Raw genomic sequence first — 19,727 nt, forward strand, 5'->3', positions numbered from 1 at the left:
AACCAACAATACCATTCATCACAGTGTTTTCCCTAGAAATGAAGTAAGGCATGGTAAAGTGACGTTTTGGGGGCATATTTTATGTGCAGTTTTAAATGAATGCCAGACAACTCGGCCGACGTCGAGACAGCTCGGCCCAGAGTCCAGAGACGTTTTATTTCTATGTTCTTTTGGTGATTGGTGTTTTATTTCGTTATTATAACTATTTATGTATATGTGTTTTTGCGTACATATGTGCGTATGTGTTTAATGTAATAAATGTGGGAATTTGGCAAATGATGTCTTTTGCGTTATTTCTATAGTACAATACTTCTAGAAACCCATCCGACACTACGATATGCACGTACGACATGCACAATTGTCATTCTTAATGATGACCATATAGTTAGCGGTATCTATTAGTATAATGCATTATTATTACTATAGTACAATACTTCGACACTACGACATGGCCAACTATCATACTTAACACGCATATAATGTGTCACAGCATGCCCCGTCTATCAGTCTAGTAACTCGGCCCAGAGTTGTTCGAGACAACTCGGCCACGGGGCCTAGTTGTCTGGGCTGAGTTGTCCCCCGGGCCGAGTTGTCTGGTCCCCTTTTAAATATAAGGGCTTTTTTTTCCATTATATAATTTTCAAAAGGACAAAAACCTTATGGCCATTTTATTTTCTATATCTATTTCATAACTTAATTAAAAAAAGGAAATATGTAGTACTATCCACATAGGTGTGTTTAAAGGCTTCTTTTTTACATGGGCAACTTATAAATTTATAAAAGGCAAGGCATTTTGATTTTGAGGGCAACATGGTGCTAACCTATCTGTGGGCTCCAGAGTACATACAAAAGACCCCTTGCTGTTTAATAATAGGCGGAAGGTTTACTCTCATACTAACACTTAAATTCTGTACTAGTCCAGGACAGACTTGGTTGAACCTTAATTGGATAGAAACCAGTAAATAAGTTATAACAATTTCTTTTAATGAAAACTGAAAAGAAAGGTTCTATATTTATCTGTCCAACAATAACTTTTTAGCGGAAACCCGCGAAGTTCCCAGTGACCACTTACAAAAAATAACGAAACGCATCGAGATCTTACTGACATATTTAATCATTTGATTTGGCAGTAAACTCCATCGGTATCGGTAAGCATTCCCTCTCCTAGTTTATCAGAAGGTCACTAAATTTCTACAAGGCCAGTTTGTCGCTGGAGTAAATCATTAAATATAGTTATTATTATTATTATTATTAATCGGAACACCTCGCTACGCTAGATGTAGAGTAAATCAGAAAAGATCGCATATATTCGTGAAAACTATTTTCCGATTCTTCGCCCGATATCTCACGAAACTTCAATTTGAAGGGAAGTAACTCCATCAATCAATTCTTAGAAGAAAACATTTCATGGTTAACGGGTCGCCAATAAAACTAAATTTGCGAGAGTAAAACCACTGATATACGTCCGCAAATCGGAAAACACAGTAGGGTTATCCCCTAAATGCTTTCGTGGAAATCGTTGTTATATAAAAAAAAAAAAAATTTGGATATACAAAAAAAGTTTTAGGGTCAGCAGGTTCAAATTAGGGTCGGTCAGGTAACCGGAAACAAACAATATTTTATGATACGCCTTAGCATAATAGCGATCTCGCGACCACTAACGAGAAACGGTGTTATCCAGAATACAGCGTAGGCCTTACGATGTTTGCTTATTTTAATAATCAAGGTTATTAATTTTAACGGCATGCATTCGACATTTATGACAGCAATGTGATGGTGATTCAATGTCTGGAAGATCTGTAACTTGTTATTTTAACTTTGTAAAGTCTTTGAACCAAAGTAATAAAAACAAACCGACAATGCATGTCAATTTGAATACACATGCCAGTTCAGGGCCGAAAGACATGTAGGCTACCTCCAGGGATGAGTTCAGCCAGACCGAGCAAAACAAACGTTCGCTACACTGGTTTGTGCACTTCACGTTAAACAAAATGGACACGACGGACAACGATTAAATAGTTCGCGAACATTAGGAAGAACGTTCGTTGGCTGAACTGAGGAGAGCTCTCAGCGCGAATATACGTCACACTTCAGAATCAGCTGACACCCACGTGTAAAGAGACAACTTGCGGACATTAAACAATACGATTACACAGAAGTAAATCTTGATGTAAATTTGTAGAAAAACAATAGTTGTTTGTATCAATGAATACTAACTGCAGTTTCGTTTATTTCCTTTTGTCTTTGTTAATTCTGCACCTATGGTTGAGAGCACGCATGTAGATCGCAATCGCGGGAAATGAACATGCAGTATTTAAACAAATTGCAGTTAAACGTACACTGAATTAGTTTACAATAATCATATTTGTTAGAAAATGTTAGATATATGTTTGTAAGACTATGAGGTGACATTTAAAAAGTTAGCTGGATTTTAAAAAGACCATAAATTTTAATTTTACTAACGTTGTTGGGGTTTTTGGGGGGTTTTGGGTTTTTTTTATAAATGGAACATAATACTGTGAAGTCAGCATTCTTAGTCTAGGTATTTTATATGTAACAAGCAGAAATCACAAGCATTTAACACGACGCTGAAATCAACAGCAACAATATGGCGCAAATTATGAAATTGTTGGGGGTGGGTAATTGTTGGGTTACATGAAAAAAAGTTTTAAAAAAAGAAAAGAAAAACGCATGGATTAGCTGGATTGAAGGCAAATACTTAACTGTTTTCAACCCACTACCTCACTTATTTTAGCTTAAATTGTGTTATACTGATGCTAAAAATGTAAGCGCCGTAAAAACATCCTGGGGAAAGGCCTGATTGTGATTTGCACAAATGAACATTTTGATGTGCGTTACTGCCAGTTTGTCATTGTGGTCAAATTCGGTGATATGCAGGGCTTCTAGATTATGGTAGCCCCATTCTCATGGCTAGTGATATTTAGTGTTGGGCTAGTAAGTAACTACTATCGCCATGCCCGACAGCTAGTGATAAATAATTTGTCAAATTTAAAACTATTTTGTAAATATGAATTTCCTGTCACCAACAAATCTAAGGGTTTTTTTAAGCTCTTATCTCCCTTTAGGTGTCATATCTGATTATTACTTGGTAAAATTGTATTTACTTAAAGCAGGGCTAGCGAATTTTTAATCATGGCTAGTAAATTTTTTAAATCACTGATCCCATGGCTAGTGGATTAAAAAAAAAATTCTACAAGCCCTGGATGTGTATGGTTTCAGTTGCTACTGGTCATGCTTACAAAAGTCAAACAAAATGATAACTTAACAGAGTTTGGATCAATACAAAGGTCAATGACTGCTTTAGTAAAAGCCAAGACATCAATACCAACGACAAAACCAAAGTAATGTCTAACAAAAAAAATTCATTGTCTTTTAATGGATTAGTTAAACAAGCTGGACATAAATCCATTACAACAATCATTTTTCTATCAATGATTAGCAGGCATTAAATTTAGTGATTTTTAAATCTGACTTCAGACTTTTTGATATTTCACCAAATATAAAATGTACACCAGTTGTAAGTTTAAGTTATAGTATTAGTTGTGTTGACAAAGGTAGAGATTTGTGTGAACAAATATTTCAGGGTTGTAAATTACACTGGATAAATAAAATTAAGAAAATTATACTAGATAAATAAAATTAAGAAAATTTCGCATGATTTTAAAAAGCTCAGGAATACTGTTAGTTTGTTATAAAAACAAAACAAAGATGGAATACACTTCAGAAAGCATTGAAACAGGAATGTTGGAAAAATCAAGAGGGATTTTTTTTTGTCTCTAGAGCTTGACAATGATGATGTCGAATGCAAATTGCTTGCTTGCTACTGTTACTAGCCAGTGCATTTCTGTAACATTTATAAGAAAATTATTTTCTGAAATGTGGTTTCATGACTAAATCAGATTAAAGCAAGTAATACATTTTAATGACTTACCTTTCTTATTAGTTGTTCTAAATCTTTCATTTCAAATGAGTGTGGATTACCGATATCAAGATGGGTTGGTATGTGCATTCTGTCAACACCTACAAGAGTTTTAAAAAGTGCACTTATTAGCCAAGTCACAGTAATATTAAAGCATACTGACATGTAGCAAATTCATGTGCAACTATGATGTCAAGTATCTACAGACTTCTAAATATGTTGACGACCCCATTCATCTACATGATTTACTAGTGCTTATAACTGTTTATATTTCTACAGGTATATAAAGGTTTTCACAGTTAATGAAAAACAATTATTTGTACAGGTGTTTATAGGTTTTTACCATGATCTTTAAAAAAAACCCATTATTTTTACAGGTGTCTATGATATTTCACATTTGTGAAAATTTCCATCAAGTTAAAGCATTTTTCAAGGTATGCACTACATGTATGGTTTAATCATGTTAACATTCAGTAATATATTCCATCTATTTGACTCGAGTTGTGTGTGACAACAAATAATTAACAAAATAACAGGTAACACCAACCAACATAGTTACATAGGTAACAACACAGTTAACAACAACGAAATGTAGTACATGTAAAACCTGTGTTACACAGCCACCTATGGGAGTATCAAAACGTGGTCTCTTGAAACAGGTGACTGCTTCATATAGGTCAGTGATTACTGTAATAGGTAATTTTGAATGTGGTATTTTAAGACAGGTGGCTGCTTAAGCAGGTTTAACTTATCCTTACATAAAACTAACACTGCAGCCATGCAGAAGGACAACAGAACTACAATATTAAGCACTAGTATTAAAGTAGATAAAATAACATGTATTACAAATCATGTATATCGGGATCAACATATCAAAACACTGGTCAAAACATCAAGTTAAAAGAAGGAAATGTATTTTATTTAACAATGCACTCAACACATTTTATTTATGGTTATATGGCATCACACAGATATTGAGAGAGGAAACCCACTGTCGCCACTTCATGGACTACTCTTTTCGATTAGCAGCAAGGGTTGTTTTATATGCACCATCCCACAGACAGGATAGCACATATATATATATATATATATATATATATATGCCTTTGATATACCAGTCATGGTGCACTGGCTGGAACGAAAAATAGCCAACTGGGCCCACCGACGAGGAAAACATCAAGTTATATCAAAAATTTCAAAAGGAAATAAATACTTTAGAGGCAATTAGAATTAAAAACATATGGGCCAAAATTACAAAGCCTGTTTTTCTTAAACACAGGTGTTTAAGCATGTAAGAGAAAATCAGGATTTGTAAATTAGGCCAATGGTTTTTGAGGATTATTTCAGGGGAGGGTGTATTGTTTTTTCAAATGTTAACACTTTTTACACTTTTTTTAGTTTACTATAGTAATCACATAAAGCACAAAAAGTTAGGAATGAAAACAAATGCACATCTCATGTATTAGATACACACTACTTGAAAAGGTTGGGAATTTGGTAGGGAATTAACATGCATGATTAAAGTTAATGTAACAAACATTAATAAGTATGGTCAAAACATAAACCAGAATACAGAAAGATTTTATTTATGATTTTTTAAAAATCACAAGAAACTGGGAATCTAATACTAATGTTAAAACAGACTTGAAAATTGGGATTCTATATCTAAAACAGAAAAGGAAACTGGGATTCTATTTCTAAAAAAACAGAAGTAACAACCCTGAACAGAATGTTAATAGGCAAATGAAGAGGACAACACATGACAGCTTGGCAAAGTCACTACTTATCTGTAGAGACATACGCAACAATAGCTTGGCAAAGTCACTACTTATCGTGTAGAGACACACACTAAACAACAGCTTGGCAAAGTCACTACTTATCTGTAGAGACACACGTAACAACCGTTCAGCAATACAGAGGAAATATAATCTGAAGGATATCAGAAACATGCAGACAGTCTTCACACAAATAAAATCACACAGACTGGGCATACATCAAACATGAACGCACATCTAAATGCAAAATGTTACGGTTAATGAAGACCTAACTGCAAAAACACTATGTAATGCTAACTGCAAAATTTAATACTAGTACAGAACTATATATGCAAAAATATTACGTAGACCTAAACAAAAAATGTAAAGCACATCTATATGATATATAGGTTGATGTAATATCTATGCAACTTGAACATCAAATATTTTTTCCAGGGCTAGCTCTGGCTTTAAGTGTAAAATGCCTACATACACATTATGTAATTGTTTAACAATGCATGTATATACACTAACAAATTTGAATACATACTACATCAAAACAGACCTGTTGAGTCTATCAACAGTTACTATGGCTTACTCTCAATTTCTACACAAAGTGGCTGCACCATTTAGTATTGGCTAATAAAATGCAGTTTAAATAATTTTCAAACAAATAACCTACATATCTTAAATTGAGCTCAAACTAAATTTTGTTTTCCAGTGTGACCCTCGAGATACTAAGCAGAATCCCATCCAGGACACACAACTCCCATTCAATGACATCTATTAAAAAGTATTATACTTTAAAAAAAAAGAAACATTCTTACCAAGAATAGCTTACCAATGCCAAAGTGTCATGTGTAAAAGCAACTCTGCGTGAGTAAAACAAACGTGGCTGGTTGTGGTAGAAGGGATCAAAATATATCTTATGTGGCCTACCTGCGTGATAAGCAATGTAATGCAACATTTCCGTACCCTGCATCTGTTTCATCTGGAGACGGCGAAGTTCCAGGAGCCGCTCCACTTCTCGTCTCTTGATTTCGTCCAGCTTCGTACGCACCTGGTGATTAACCAGATCTAAATGTTTGGCTATTTCACCACTCTGTTTAAAAAAAAAAAAATTTAATAAAAATAAAAAAACCAATCAGGTGCGAATCAATATAATGAACAATCAAGTACAGGTACTAATCTAATTTTTTAAGAAAGTTAAAGTTGTTTTTTTAACGATACCACTAGAGCACATTGATTTGTTAATCATCAGCTATTGGATGTCAAACAATTGATAATTCTGAAAGTGAAATAGTCTTAGAGAGGAAACCCACTAGTAGCTAGCGATCTTTTATATGCACCCTCCCACAGACAGGATAGCACATACCACAAACTTTGATATACCAATTTGGTGCACTGGCTGGAACGATAATTTGTAAAGAAAGTCAGACAGGCAGTTCTCAGGTGAGTACGGCCTGACAATTCTAGTTAACCAATAGAATTGTTGGCTGTAATGGACAACAGAACTTCTATAAAAACAAAAATAACTGTTGCTTGCTATAGAAAACTCAGTATTTAGGTCTAACCTTTATATCTGAAACATTTGCCTCTTCCAATTTTTTCTTGAAATCTGGGTCGGTCTCTAGTGCTGATACAACCTCTTTTAAGTATCTGTCATACAATAAACCGGTATTCTGAAAAACATAAAATATCAATTAAATAACTTAAGTATATGTACATACCACATTCTCATTACACTGGTGTGTGACACTGTATAAAGACTTTGCTGAGTTATAATTACAAGTATTATGCTTCAAAATATGGGGGGGGGGGGGGGGGGGGGTATAACACTGGTATAACACCGAGTCTTTTTTTCTATAGGGATACTTACAACCGACAATACTGTGTCATGGTTATTTTTCTCTCTTTGTGATTCTGCTTTTATTACTTGATGTCATTTCTTGATGATCGTTTAAAAATAAACTTTAAAAATATATTTTTTTAAAACATTTATAATTTTTAAAATTTAAATTTTGTGTCTCTGTTTTTGTTTCTCTTGTTATTTAAAATTTTGAAGATTCAAGTTATTGGGGTTTTTTATTTTTATTTATTTTTACTTTTTTTAAACGTACAGGTACATGTATCACAATATAGTGATTTCCCTAGAAATTTGGCAAGGCATAACCAAACACTTTTGGGGCATTTGCACCATTTTAGGGGCACTTATTTTTCAATTAAAAATACACCAAAATTAATGGAAATAAACATTAATGTAATTTATGTGCTTGCTTTAAATAATGAATGGTAAAAGATATAAAAGGCATATTTTATTAATTAATAATACCTTTTTGGGTGTTTTATAAAGGAAATTTTAGAATTAATTAGTGAAAAAGGCTTGTTTAATCTCAGGGCAGCATGGTGCTGATTAAGGCAAGATAGTGCTAGACTATTGAGGCATGGTGCTGCACCATGCTACAACAAGCTAGGGAAAACACTAATAATATAATTGGGAACACTTTCCCCCTTTAGTTTCAGTTACCAAAATGAGTATCATAATTAACACTTTTGATAATTCAGTAATTATAGTAGCCGAGGTATGGTTTAAAAGCAGGTTTTGAAATTGACAAGCATTTTATCATCTGTTAAAATCAATTTGCACAAACTGACTACCGGTAACTTTGGATTATACAATCATATTATATATAAGTTTTGAAGTTTTCGAATTATTATAAATATGCATCTACTAGTACGTCTATCAGGATAGACACTATAAATATGCATCTACTAGCATGTCTATCAGGATAGACACTATAAATATGCAGCTACTAGCATGTCTATCAGGATAGACACTATAAATATGCATCTACTAGTATGTCTATCAGGATAGACACTATAAATATGCAGCTACTAGTATGTCTATCAGGATAGACACTATAAATATGCATCTACTAGCATGTCTATCAGGATACACTATAAATATGCAGCTACTAGTATGTCTATCAGGATAGACACTATAAATATGCAGCTACTAGTATGTCTATCAGGATAGACACTATAAATTTTGTAATTTATCTCTAAAGGGACAGACCCTAGTTTCAGCCCATGAAAATTAACACTAAGTTTAGTTAATCTACAAACCTGTAACACATTTGGATAAAGTTACAATTGAGTAAAACAAGAGTCTGTGACTTTGAAATGTGAATACTCTCTAAAAATAGACTAAAACTCGACTCCATAACTGTTACCTCTCAGACGCATGTGCGTTTTTATAAAATATGAGAAATGCATTTTATGATATTAAAAACACCAGGATGACCAAAAACACTTCGAATGTACGGAAATGGATAATCTAAACAATAAAATCTAAGTAAAATATGATTTCAGTTATCAAAAACAGCTCTTAATAGTAAAAAATATGCTTTAGTGTTTAAAAACTAGGGTATGTCCCTTTAATAAAAACAAAACAAGCAGATGTCACAAATATTTCATGATCATATAATTAGTTTATTTTTTATAACAATCAATTGTGGATTTTACAATCTATCATATCACTAGAAGTGAAGCGATTAATGTTTAATTATAATCAATTATCGAAATAGCATTAGAAGTGAGAAGATCTTTTAAAAACCTGTTCTGAGTCCTCTTCATTGACTCCTTCCTTCACATCCACCAACTCATGCTTCTGTGTAAGGGGTTTGGTTCTGGTAATGACAAACACTACGTACAACAGTCCAAGACATAGCAACCACTTCATGCTGCCACCTGAAAGAAACAAAAACATATTCCTATAAAACAGACCGCACTGTTTAAGGCAAGCTATCACTCTGGCTCTCCATCAGTCCACTCTGGGCGGGATGTAGCCCAGTGGTAAAGCGCTTGCTTGGTCGGTTGGAATCAATCCCCGTCGGTGGGCCCATTGGGCTATTTCTCGTTCCAGCCAGTGTGCCACGACTGGTATATCAAAGGCAGTGGTATGTGCTACCCTAATCTAATTAAAATTAGCTCCACTATTACATGTGGATCTAACACCAGCCAGTTGGAGCTCATGTCCACCAATCAAAACCTTACTTGCAGAATCCTGCCAGTGATTTAAAACTAACAACACTGGGTAGTCCCCAATGTCCAGGTAACATTTCGTCTGTAAATAATAATTTAAATATTGACCAATCACACTTCGCCTTTTATAATGTTATTTGGGAGCATACAAATTCTAAAAATATCGGGCGAGTCTATTTTAGTGGCCGCAGTACAGCGAACCATACCAATACGTATGGGGTGGGTTATCAGTCTTCAATTTTACATTAAAAATTATTTATTTATTTATATAAAAAAAAATCTAAACCAGTCTTCAGTTTTACATTACAAATTATTTATTTTATAAAATAAAACATGTTTTAAGGCATTCGTAATTCACACGAAACATGTCGTATACCCTCAGGATAATTCGGAATGTTTTCAAATTATTTTTAAATCACTGGCAGGATTCTGCAAGTAAGGTTTTGATTGGTGGACATGAGCTCCAACTGGCTGGTGTTAGATCCACATGTAATAGTGGTGCTAATTTTAATTAGATTGGTGCTACCCTGTCTGTGAGACAGTGAATATAAAAGATCCCTTGCTGCTTATTGAAAAGAGTATCCCATGAAGTGGCAACAGCGTGTTTTTCGTCTCTCAATATCTGTGTGGTCCTTAACCATATGTCCGACACCATATAACCATAAATAAAATGTGTAGAACGCGTTGTTAAATAAAAGCATTTCCTTCCTTTCCATCAGTCCATTGAGAATTGTTCAAGGAGAGCGGGGAACATTTTGTTTTCAACATATTGATTAGCAATATTTCTAGCCAATTCAAAATTGATTAGCACCTACTGTTCAATGTTTTAATGTGTAGTGATCACTGAAACTTGTGTAGTAAATCACTATGCAGTACTGAACAAAATGTCCCCTGGAGATTAATTTTTAACTCCACTTAGCATGTTAATTTTGTATAATAATTAAATACCAATGCTCTATATGGTAATATCTTAAATGGCTCCCCATAGTCTAAGTTAGGGGAGCTATTAATTACTCCCTTCAATTTGTTTTTATGCCAGTAAATGAATATAAAGCAACATGATGATAACGAAAATATGTTATGTATATTATGTTAGTATGTTTAATCTGTTTGACCACTCAAAGTCAACAATAAAGTTAGAAAATTTGCCTTGTCGTGAAAACAATTGAGGGGAATCATTTACGATATTACCATACTGATACCATATAAATTGAGATGCTAAGATGAGTAACAGTGACCTGGGCCCATGCTTATAAAACTTTTAAGAATCCAGACTCAATCTCTAATGACGTCACATGCATACAATTTATATGAAGTTGCTATGACATTCACGTCTCAGACACTAGTGTAGACTAAAAAGTTTTAAAAGCACCAGACCTGGGCCCCGTTCCACAAAGCGATTTTGGCCCTAAGATTAACGTCGGCGCATAGCTACCTTATGCATTGAAGTTGATCTTAGGGCTAAGATCACTTCGTGGAACGGGGCCCTGGACCTTAGAAGCAGAGAGACAAAACTCGAACTTGTTTAAGATATCACCATGCTATTCCTATATGCAGGGGTGTAGAAAGTACCCACTCGCTTGCCAAATGAAAGTAAAAATTCTGACTGATGAGTTAAAAAATACAACTATTAGACCAACGGGCAATCTGTCTTTTTTTGACTGACTTTAAAAAAAAAAAAATTCCTGGTTTGTTTTTATTCATCAAACTTGCGACTCCACATCAGCCATGTCAGAATTTCAAACCATTCAAACAAACGGTTCAAAATTATGATAAAATACACTACAATATATGTACCGCATTGACAATAGACATTGAAGTTGATCTTAGGGCTAAGATCACTTCGTGGAATGGGGCCCTGGACCTTAGAAGCAGAGAGACAAAACTCGAACTTGTTTAAGATATCACCATGCTATTCCTATATGCAGGGGTGTAGAAAGTACTCACTCGCTCGCCAAATGAAAGTAAAAATTCTGACTGATGAGTTAAAAAATACAACTATCAGACCAACGGGCAATCTGTCTTTTTTTTACTGACCTTAAAAAAAAAAAAACTTGCTGGTTTGTTTTTATTCATCAAACTTGCGACTCCACATCAGCCATGTCAGAATTTCAAACCATTCAAACAAACGGTTCAAAATTATGATAAAATACACTACAATATATGTACCGCATTGACAATAGACTACTTCGGAGTTCCAGAAACAGAGCCATTCAAATGCTAAATATTTCCTAGAAATGGCTTGTTTAAGTTGAAAGTATGTTGCCAGTAGTTTTGAATAGATTGTTCTGGTGAATACCTGTGGGATATAACTTGAAATTTGTAAATCTATATGAAAGAAATGCGAACTGTTTTATCTTTACCAGAATATTTCAAAATTTACTGTTTCGTCTATCAAGGTTTACGGCTTGATTTCGTTTGTCACGTGATGTTGATCACTCTGCTAACCAAGTGTCCGTAACATTGCTTTTGTCAAATATATATATATCTATTATTTCAAGTAAAGACAATATATATGATGATATTGTTAAACAATATAACATATTGTTTTATACAATGGCGGACTAGCAGAAATACTGGCGGGCTAGTAAATTTCAGTTGGTTCTGGTCCGGCAGGCTAGTGAAATATTTTCCATTTCTGCACCTCTGCTATATTTGTGAAGATTCATGAAAACTAGATGACATATGAAGTTGGTAGAGATGAAATGTCTTAACTTCTATTTTTTGTAACAACTGCAAACACGTCACATAGTGACATTGAGCGTTGAGATTTTTCTAAACACCTCAGGGCTAAATATTTGCACGAATATCCAAATCCAATTCGTGCCAGGATTCGCGCAAACATAAAACATCAGAATCTATTTGGATTCACGTGAAATATTTCCACAAATTTATTAAATTGAATATTCAGTGAGTAAAACGTTACAGAATTTAAAAAAATAAAATAAAAAAATAGTCTGGTTATCAAGCTTCAGTTTAAACTGGCTTCAAAAGCGTAGCATACATTCTAATCCGCGCATGTTCGAAACAAAGGTTTATTGAGAATAGTCTGGCCTGGAGCCAAGCGGTGGTTGGTCCATTTGTATGAACCAAATTGCCAACGAAGAGAACCGAAAGGAACACGTTTGTTCGGTTCTAACATAATAACAATAGACAGTAGTGTGCCAAATTTAGTAATAAATCAAAGATTTCTATGTTAGTTCGCTGATATTATGTTCCTAACCTTGAATTACCTGCTCTTTTAATCAATAAATCTTTTTGTCGGTAACGGAAATGTACATCAATAATATCCATACAAACATTGAACCAATGCACAAAATACATCAGTAAAAGTATCCCATGCGCTGTTTACGAATAAGCAATCTTCAAAAGTAACCTGGGCTGCGTTCAGCCAGACCAAGCGACAAAACGACCGTTAAACTGGTTTATGAGCTTCACAGTAAAACAAATGGCTACGTTGGGAACCAATCAATTAGTTTGTGAATGTTAGCGAAACGTTTGCTGGCTGAATTTGGGGCTGGTAAGACACCTAAAAAATCACTAAATGTAAAGAAAAACAGAACTAAAAAAACTGTTAGTGAAAAAAAACAAAAAACTAAAATTGTTTGTTTTTTGGGGAGTTTTTTTTCTGCTTTAAACTTGGATACACAGTTACTGACAAATTGATTATACTTCCAGTAAATAGTAAGGGTTGTTTTATATACACTAATCCATATACAGTTAGTAGCATATGACACATAATTCAATATACTAACACTGTTGATAAAGTTCTCTGAAAATGTTTAGAATCGAAGGATTCCCGTGGACTGCTTCCATGGGAATCCACATGGATTCTCGTGAAGAAAGCCAAATGTTTAGCCCTGCACCTTACAGCATCATCAGAATTCCCAAACCCCGAGTGAGTGCTCCGCAAGGCTCAATGGGTAGGTGTAAACCACTTGCACCGACCAGTGATCTGGTTCAACAAAGGCCATGGTTTAGCCCTGCCTGTGGGAAGCGCAAATAATTGATCCCTTTCTGCTAATCGGAAAGAGTAGCCTATGTAGTGGTGACAGCGGGTTTCCTCTCAAAATCTGGGTGGTCCTTAGCCATATGTCTGACTCCATATAACCATCAATAAAATGTGTTGAGTGCGTTGTTAAATAAAACATTTCTTTCTTTCTTTCTTTCTAAATTGTCACTGTGAATTATTTTGCTATTGGTTGTTGGCCTAGAATGCAGAAGAAATTCTGAATAGTATTAATTTTTGTTGACCAGTACTGGTCCGGTGGACTAGTAAGATACTTTTTATATGTGCACCCATGCTTTAGCCTACATAACATTAGCTGTGTTTACACTTACACAAGTTAAACTTGTTCAACTATACAATTTACTGGTTTAGCTAAAACACTTTTGGTTGGAAACGATGAGCATTTAAACATGTAATTTAAGCTATACTGGAATAAGGCTGAATTGTTATTCGCACTTGAGCAAGAAATCGAAATAACAATGGACTACTGTAAGCTGTTCTTAACACATTTAATGCTTATTTTGACTGACATCACTGTCACTTCTTCATTATGCTAGTATAACTATTAACTGTTCAACATTTTGCATTCACACATTTAAACAGTTTTGGTTATACTAGTTTAACTAAACAACATATGGAAGTGTTTTAGCTATACCAGTATATAGTGAAAAGATTGTGTTTATATTTTAAAATGGTTTAGTTATATACCAGTTTATTTATAAATTATATTATTTTTAATTTCCACTGCCCCTTTTCTTTCTCTCTTTTTGAATTACATCTCATTTTTTCCCGATCTGGCAACTCATTCTATCTTTAAACTTCCTTTGCTATCCACTTCCATATCCCAGTCCATGTTTCTCAAACCATGACATGCTCGTCTCTTGTGGCTATCCTTGCCACACACCTAGGCCTCTACCATTTCCCCATCAGCTTTTCACTTCATTATAATCCTTCCCAGCTTCAATTAAATTAGGGGTTTTTTGTAAATAATTTAGTTTTTTATTTGTCGTACGAAAAAAAAAATATTTTGAAAATAACACAAAAACACTAAATATTTTTTGTGTAATTTAGGAAACAATTGGCTCAGAAATAAATGACTACTTGTAAATACCATAGTAAAAAAAGTTGTTCCCTGATGGGAAGTAAGAATTATAGTTTAAAGTGTAAGTGTGAACGCAGTTATATTATTTTTATTTTGATGATGAACCGGTATGACAGCATATGCATGATATGGATCATATGGCATATGCTCATAATGTTCGCTTCGATTTATACTATTTTAACATTTATACTCCATCATAAAGCTAAATTTACTATACACACGTTTATTTTAAAATGCTACATACATATGCTAGAACTAACACACACAAAAACCCTTACCTCCTGTCGTTAAAAAAAACAAAATCAGGAAAATAACCAACGATGTCAAATGTGGTCAGAAAGTAAAACGGATGTTGAAACGTGTTCGTATAATCAACTCCGCACTTAATGAAATCGGGAAAATCATTGGTTAACATTCTTGGGACACGTAATCATTCGGGGTTGCTTCACACTAAACGATTTTTCATTGATGACAAAGTTCTATACTGTTTGATTTAGGCGCGGATTTAGTTGAGGAACCAATATAAGCGTACGAGACAGGGAGCAAAACCTCAAATTCGGGCAAACATTATACAGATATTTGGGGGAAATATGCTAACCTGAGACTTTTTTACCATGTATATCTATCATTCTACCCACAAAATTAGTTGTAATCCCTGTAAAAATGCTTAGTGCGTAGCGTAGCGTAAACTCTATTAACGTGCCTCTATCCAGTTACGGTTCAGGCACGTCTCTCCTACACCCAATCTCTGGCATGGCCAGTGGTCGAGTGTGGGACAGATAATTTACTTATTAATGGGGCAATTTTGAATATTTATAATATGGCATTGGGGGGATTTTGATGCGTCGTTGAAATAACCTATGGTATTTAAATACAAAATAATTTGAATTACTTTAGTGTGACGCTTGTTTTTGACTGGGCATTTCCAAACAGGTAAATGAAACAATGAAAAATTACGCAATTTATATGCCCTTAAAAAGATTAAGATTGAAAAAGATTAAAGAGGGCAATTCTGGGTGCCCAAAAAGATTAATATAAAATGTTTGTAATATACCCTAGACTCATCCAGAAATATGCCTTCTTGCCAAGACCAAAGGGAAGAACCCGCCCCAAAAGAAGAACCCGACACCAAACCGACTCCAAAAAGGAGACGAGACGCCCCAGACCTACCCCACCCCAACCACGGTTTGGACTTGATATAAAAACACTCGAGGACATGTATTTAATTAAAAACATCCACCTCCATACACAATTTATTATTAAAATATATTAAAAAGACAAAGAAAAAGAGAAAATAAACCCCTAGGTTAAAAGACATATTATATATAGCCCGAGCTTCAAATTATATTTAAAAACATACAACACACAATAATTAATAATAAAACACATTTACAACAATAGTTTCTTTTTTAAAATGATATAAACACATTAAAAACTAAGGTTAAAGACTAAGGTTATAAGAGGTAAATGCTTAGTGATTCGTTTGCAAACATATATATGGGTCATTCTACAGAAAGCATCACTTTTTAAAATACAAATTCAAGATAACACAATGTCAGTTAAAAGATATAACGTTTTATTGTTAACTTTTGGAAACTAGATGAACAAAGAAACATAAACAGTGGCTGATACAGAAAATCCTTTTTTTTGGGGGGGTGGGGGGGGTTGCAGTGACATGAGGTGGAATGCCAAGGGAACTTTGGGGGAGGTTTGGAGGGGGATCGTAAAACAAAAATGAAAATATATAATAAAATTATAACTGTATTACAAAATTTAGGGGGAGCGGGACCCTGGGTCCCCTCCTAGATCCGCCTCTGATAAAATCATATTTGGCCACGCAGAACTGTTTTCGGCCTGCACGTGCAAACACATCTTAGGCTACTCTATGAATAAGCTTATTATAGCTATTTGGTAGTAATGCTAATAGGAATAATTAAATGTGTTATCCAGATTCGGGCATTTTTGTTTAATTCGGGTAAAAGCCAGTCTGCAATACAATACAAAATGCTTTATTACCGTGCTTACATTTGATGTATACTAGTACATATAATTATACATACATAAACATAATCTGGTAACCCAGCAATAATAAAGCTAATGATCATAAGAATATTGAACGACTAAGTTCGTCCCACGGGGAACACCCTTTTTCATGCTGTGGGATTTAGGCTACTCAGGCCCATAGCCAGTATTTCGAGTGGGAGGGTTCGACTAGGTATTTGTCGGGGCCTTTTGGATATGAAGTTGACTGAAAAAAAACTTTGTATGGGGTTCCAGGGGCATGCCTCCCCGGAAATTTTGAAATCTCTGAAAGCTTAAAACGCGTTTTCCTGGCATCTGGAACTTAAAAAATTATATTTTAAAACAACTATTTTCGACTACTGTATTTTGCAGATTTTATTTTTGTTATTATTTTTTAAGATAATGAAATTCTAGCAAACAACAGGAGTTAAAGGTATTGACCAAAGTTACGTGTACCTCAGAACTATGATCAATTCCTTTAATAATGAACATATTTATGAAAAACGAAACACATTACGTTCATAACAATTGTATCATCACCAATCACCCTGTTAAGATACAGATGTAGTCCTCAAACGTTTCCAGCAAAAGGTATTGCATCCCGTTTCATTTTTGTCACTGATGCGTCATATCATCAAAATGGCATCTACATGTTGGCCATAAAACATTTTGAAATACTTGGAAATTACATTCAAGAAAGTACGCAACATTTTCTAACTGGCCTTAATCCTACGGGACATTTGCAAATTCAATAGCACCAAAACAAACTCTCGCCCAGAGCGGGCGACCCCTTCTCCCACCCAATCCAAACCTTTTTTTCTGTCCTGGACGGAGCAGCCGGAAAATGTCGACACCTGCGCCTATGATATCGGTGCGCTACAACAGCTTGGTTTGATTGTTCACGTTAAAACCTATAACCTGATCTGACCTAACAGGATTACTTTCTGTTGTTAACCTTTTATTTCTAACATTGGTTGATAAATCAATGGATGGTGAACTGCTGCCATTGCCATGTAATTATCGTATGCTACGAGATCATGAATATAGCAGAAAGAACAATTAAATGTTTTTGCTGCATGTAGGTTCTTTTTTTTCTTTCTTTCTTTTCTTTTCTTTTTAGAAATTCTGAATCATGTATACACTGGAGCTTTGGTAAGGGATTGCTAAATGGTGAAGACAAGCAAACATTGTTTTATGAAAAAGTTGCAAAAGTTACAGTTAAGTATTTGTGTAGTATTACAAAACAGAAACAAAAAGTGGACCTCAACTTTCGCGGGAGGGATCGGACGAACCCCCACCGAACCCCTCCCCCCTAAATATGGGCCTGCTACTACAAATTATTTATTTCTGAGTCAATTGTTTTCTAAATTGCACACAAAAATAGTTTGGTTTTTTTTTTTTTTTTTTGTTATTTCCAAAACGCTTTTATTTTTCTTCTGAAATTATTTACAAAAAAAAAATATATATATATTTTTATAGCAGTATGGAACGGACTATAAATATATATAAAAACTAAGTAAAACAATTTATAGTTATAAGTGCTACAGTGACTTGCCACATCATTTAGTGGTCAAGTATTTTTTCCTCTGCATAAGAAGAGAAGTCTTGTTTATTTATCAACGCCAATGAACTAGATTAGGCTACATTAAAAAAAAGTTTGTTTTGTTTAACGACACCACTAGAGCACATTGATTTATTAATCATCGGGTATTGGATGTCAAACATATGGTCATTATGACAGTCATAGAAAGGAAATTCGCTACATTTGTCCATTAGTAGCAAGAGATCTTTTATATGTACCATCACACAAGACAGGATAGCACCTACCACGGCCTTTGATATACCAATTGTGGTGCACTGGCTGGAACGAGAAATAGCCCAATGGGCCCACCGACGGGAATCCATCCTAGACCGACCGCGCATCAGGCGTGCGCTTTACCACTGGGCTACGTCCCGCCCTCTAGGTTACATTAGTGTTAATCCAAGTAACGCGCCCGTAACGGGGGGGGGGGGGGGGGGGGAGCGGGAAGAATCGGACGATCTCTCCCCCTCCCCCGACACACACACACGCATGCACGCACACACGGAAAAGAGAGTTCCGCACCAAGGGGTAAATAATGCGGTATATAGAGAATAATATACGAGTGGCCGTAAGATACCATTTATCTCACAACGAGATGTTTTAAAATGTATCCAACGAGCGAAAGCGAGTTTGATACGTTTTCAAACAACAAGTTGTGAGATAAATGGTATCTAATGGACATGAATGTATTATTCTATTTCTTACATATCCTCAAAAACCTGGTTTTAAGCAAATTTTAACATCTATTTCGACTAAAAGTTATTTACAGCCGATGCACTTGTAGCTGACTTACGCGTCACAGACACGTGATTGCCAGGTTAACTATACGTCAGTCTAATCAATTTACATCGCGCTGTTTTTTAAATTTGGTAATTGACATTATCAGCCGTCCTGCTTTATTACTCTAAGTAATTCTGTAAAACCCTTGATTAAGTAGACTTTCCCCATCTAAAATCACAAAACAGACCAATTAGGTAGTCCCAAAGAAATTAAAATTATCACTTGGGTATCGTGAGACGTCGTTTTTGCTCGAACGTACCCTACCAATAGGCCTAATAATATGCATTTTTTCTTCGATTTTTTTAAGAGAGAAAAATACTACAACTCCATTTCGTTCTATTGATACAAATTGAAATATATTATTATACTATCAAGTCATTTATATTGTTTTACAAGTCAGGTTGATGAAAGCGAAGCGCCTCGTCATAAATTAGAGCGTGTTTACAAGTTGGACGGAGCTGACGTCACTTCGCCCCAAGCTATAGCACCGGATG

The 19,727-nt window shown here is 34.8% G+C and overlaps 1 protein-coding gene across 3 annotated transcripts in view; it reads right to left on the bottom strand.

Annotated features, from left to right (window-relative positions):
* LOC121381348 (nucleobindin-2-like) overlaps nt 1–17,995 on the bottom strand; it is a 38,266-nt gene extending 20,271 nt beyond the window's left edge. For 2 of the 3 annotated variants that reach the window (XM_041510629.1, XM_041510628.1), the window contains exons 1-5: nt 15,128–17,995; nt 9,311–9,444; nt 7,269–7,376; nt 6,634–6,796; nt 3,953–4,041 (exon numbers count right to left, since the gene is read on the bottom strand). In XM_041510629.1, the coding sequence (XP_041366563.1) occupies nt 3,953–4,041; nt 6,634–6,796; nt 7,269–7,376; nt 9,311–9,436 (486 nt within the window). In that variant the 5' untranslated portion in view covers nt 9,437–9,444; nt 15,128–17,995. The remainder of the gene's footprint in view (nt 1–3,952; nt 4,042–6,633; nt 6,797–7,268; nt 7,377–9,310; nt 9,445–15,127) is intronic. The other variant, XM_041510630.1, reaches the window with a different exon arrangement.
* Between the last annotated feature and the right edge of the window lie 1,732 nt (nt 17,996–19,727).

This window comes from Gigantopelta aegis, chromosome 9, assembly GCF_016097555.1.
Source record: "Gigantopelta aegis isolate Gae_Host chromosome 9, Gae_host_genome, whole genome shotgun sequence".
Classification (NCBI taxonomy): domain Eukaryota; kingdom Metazoa; phylum Mollusca; class Gastropoda; order Neomphalida; family Peltospiridae; genus Gigantopelta; species Gigantopelta aegis.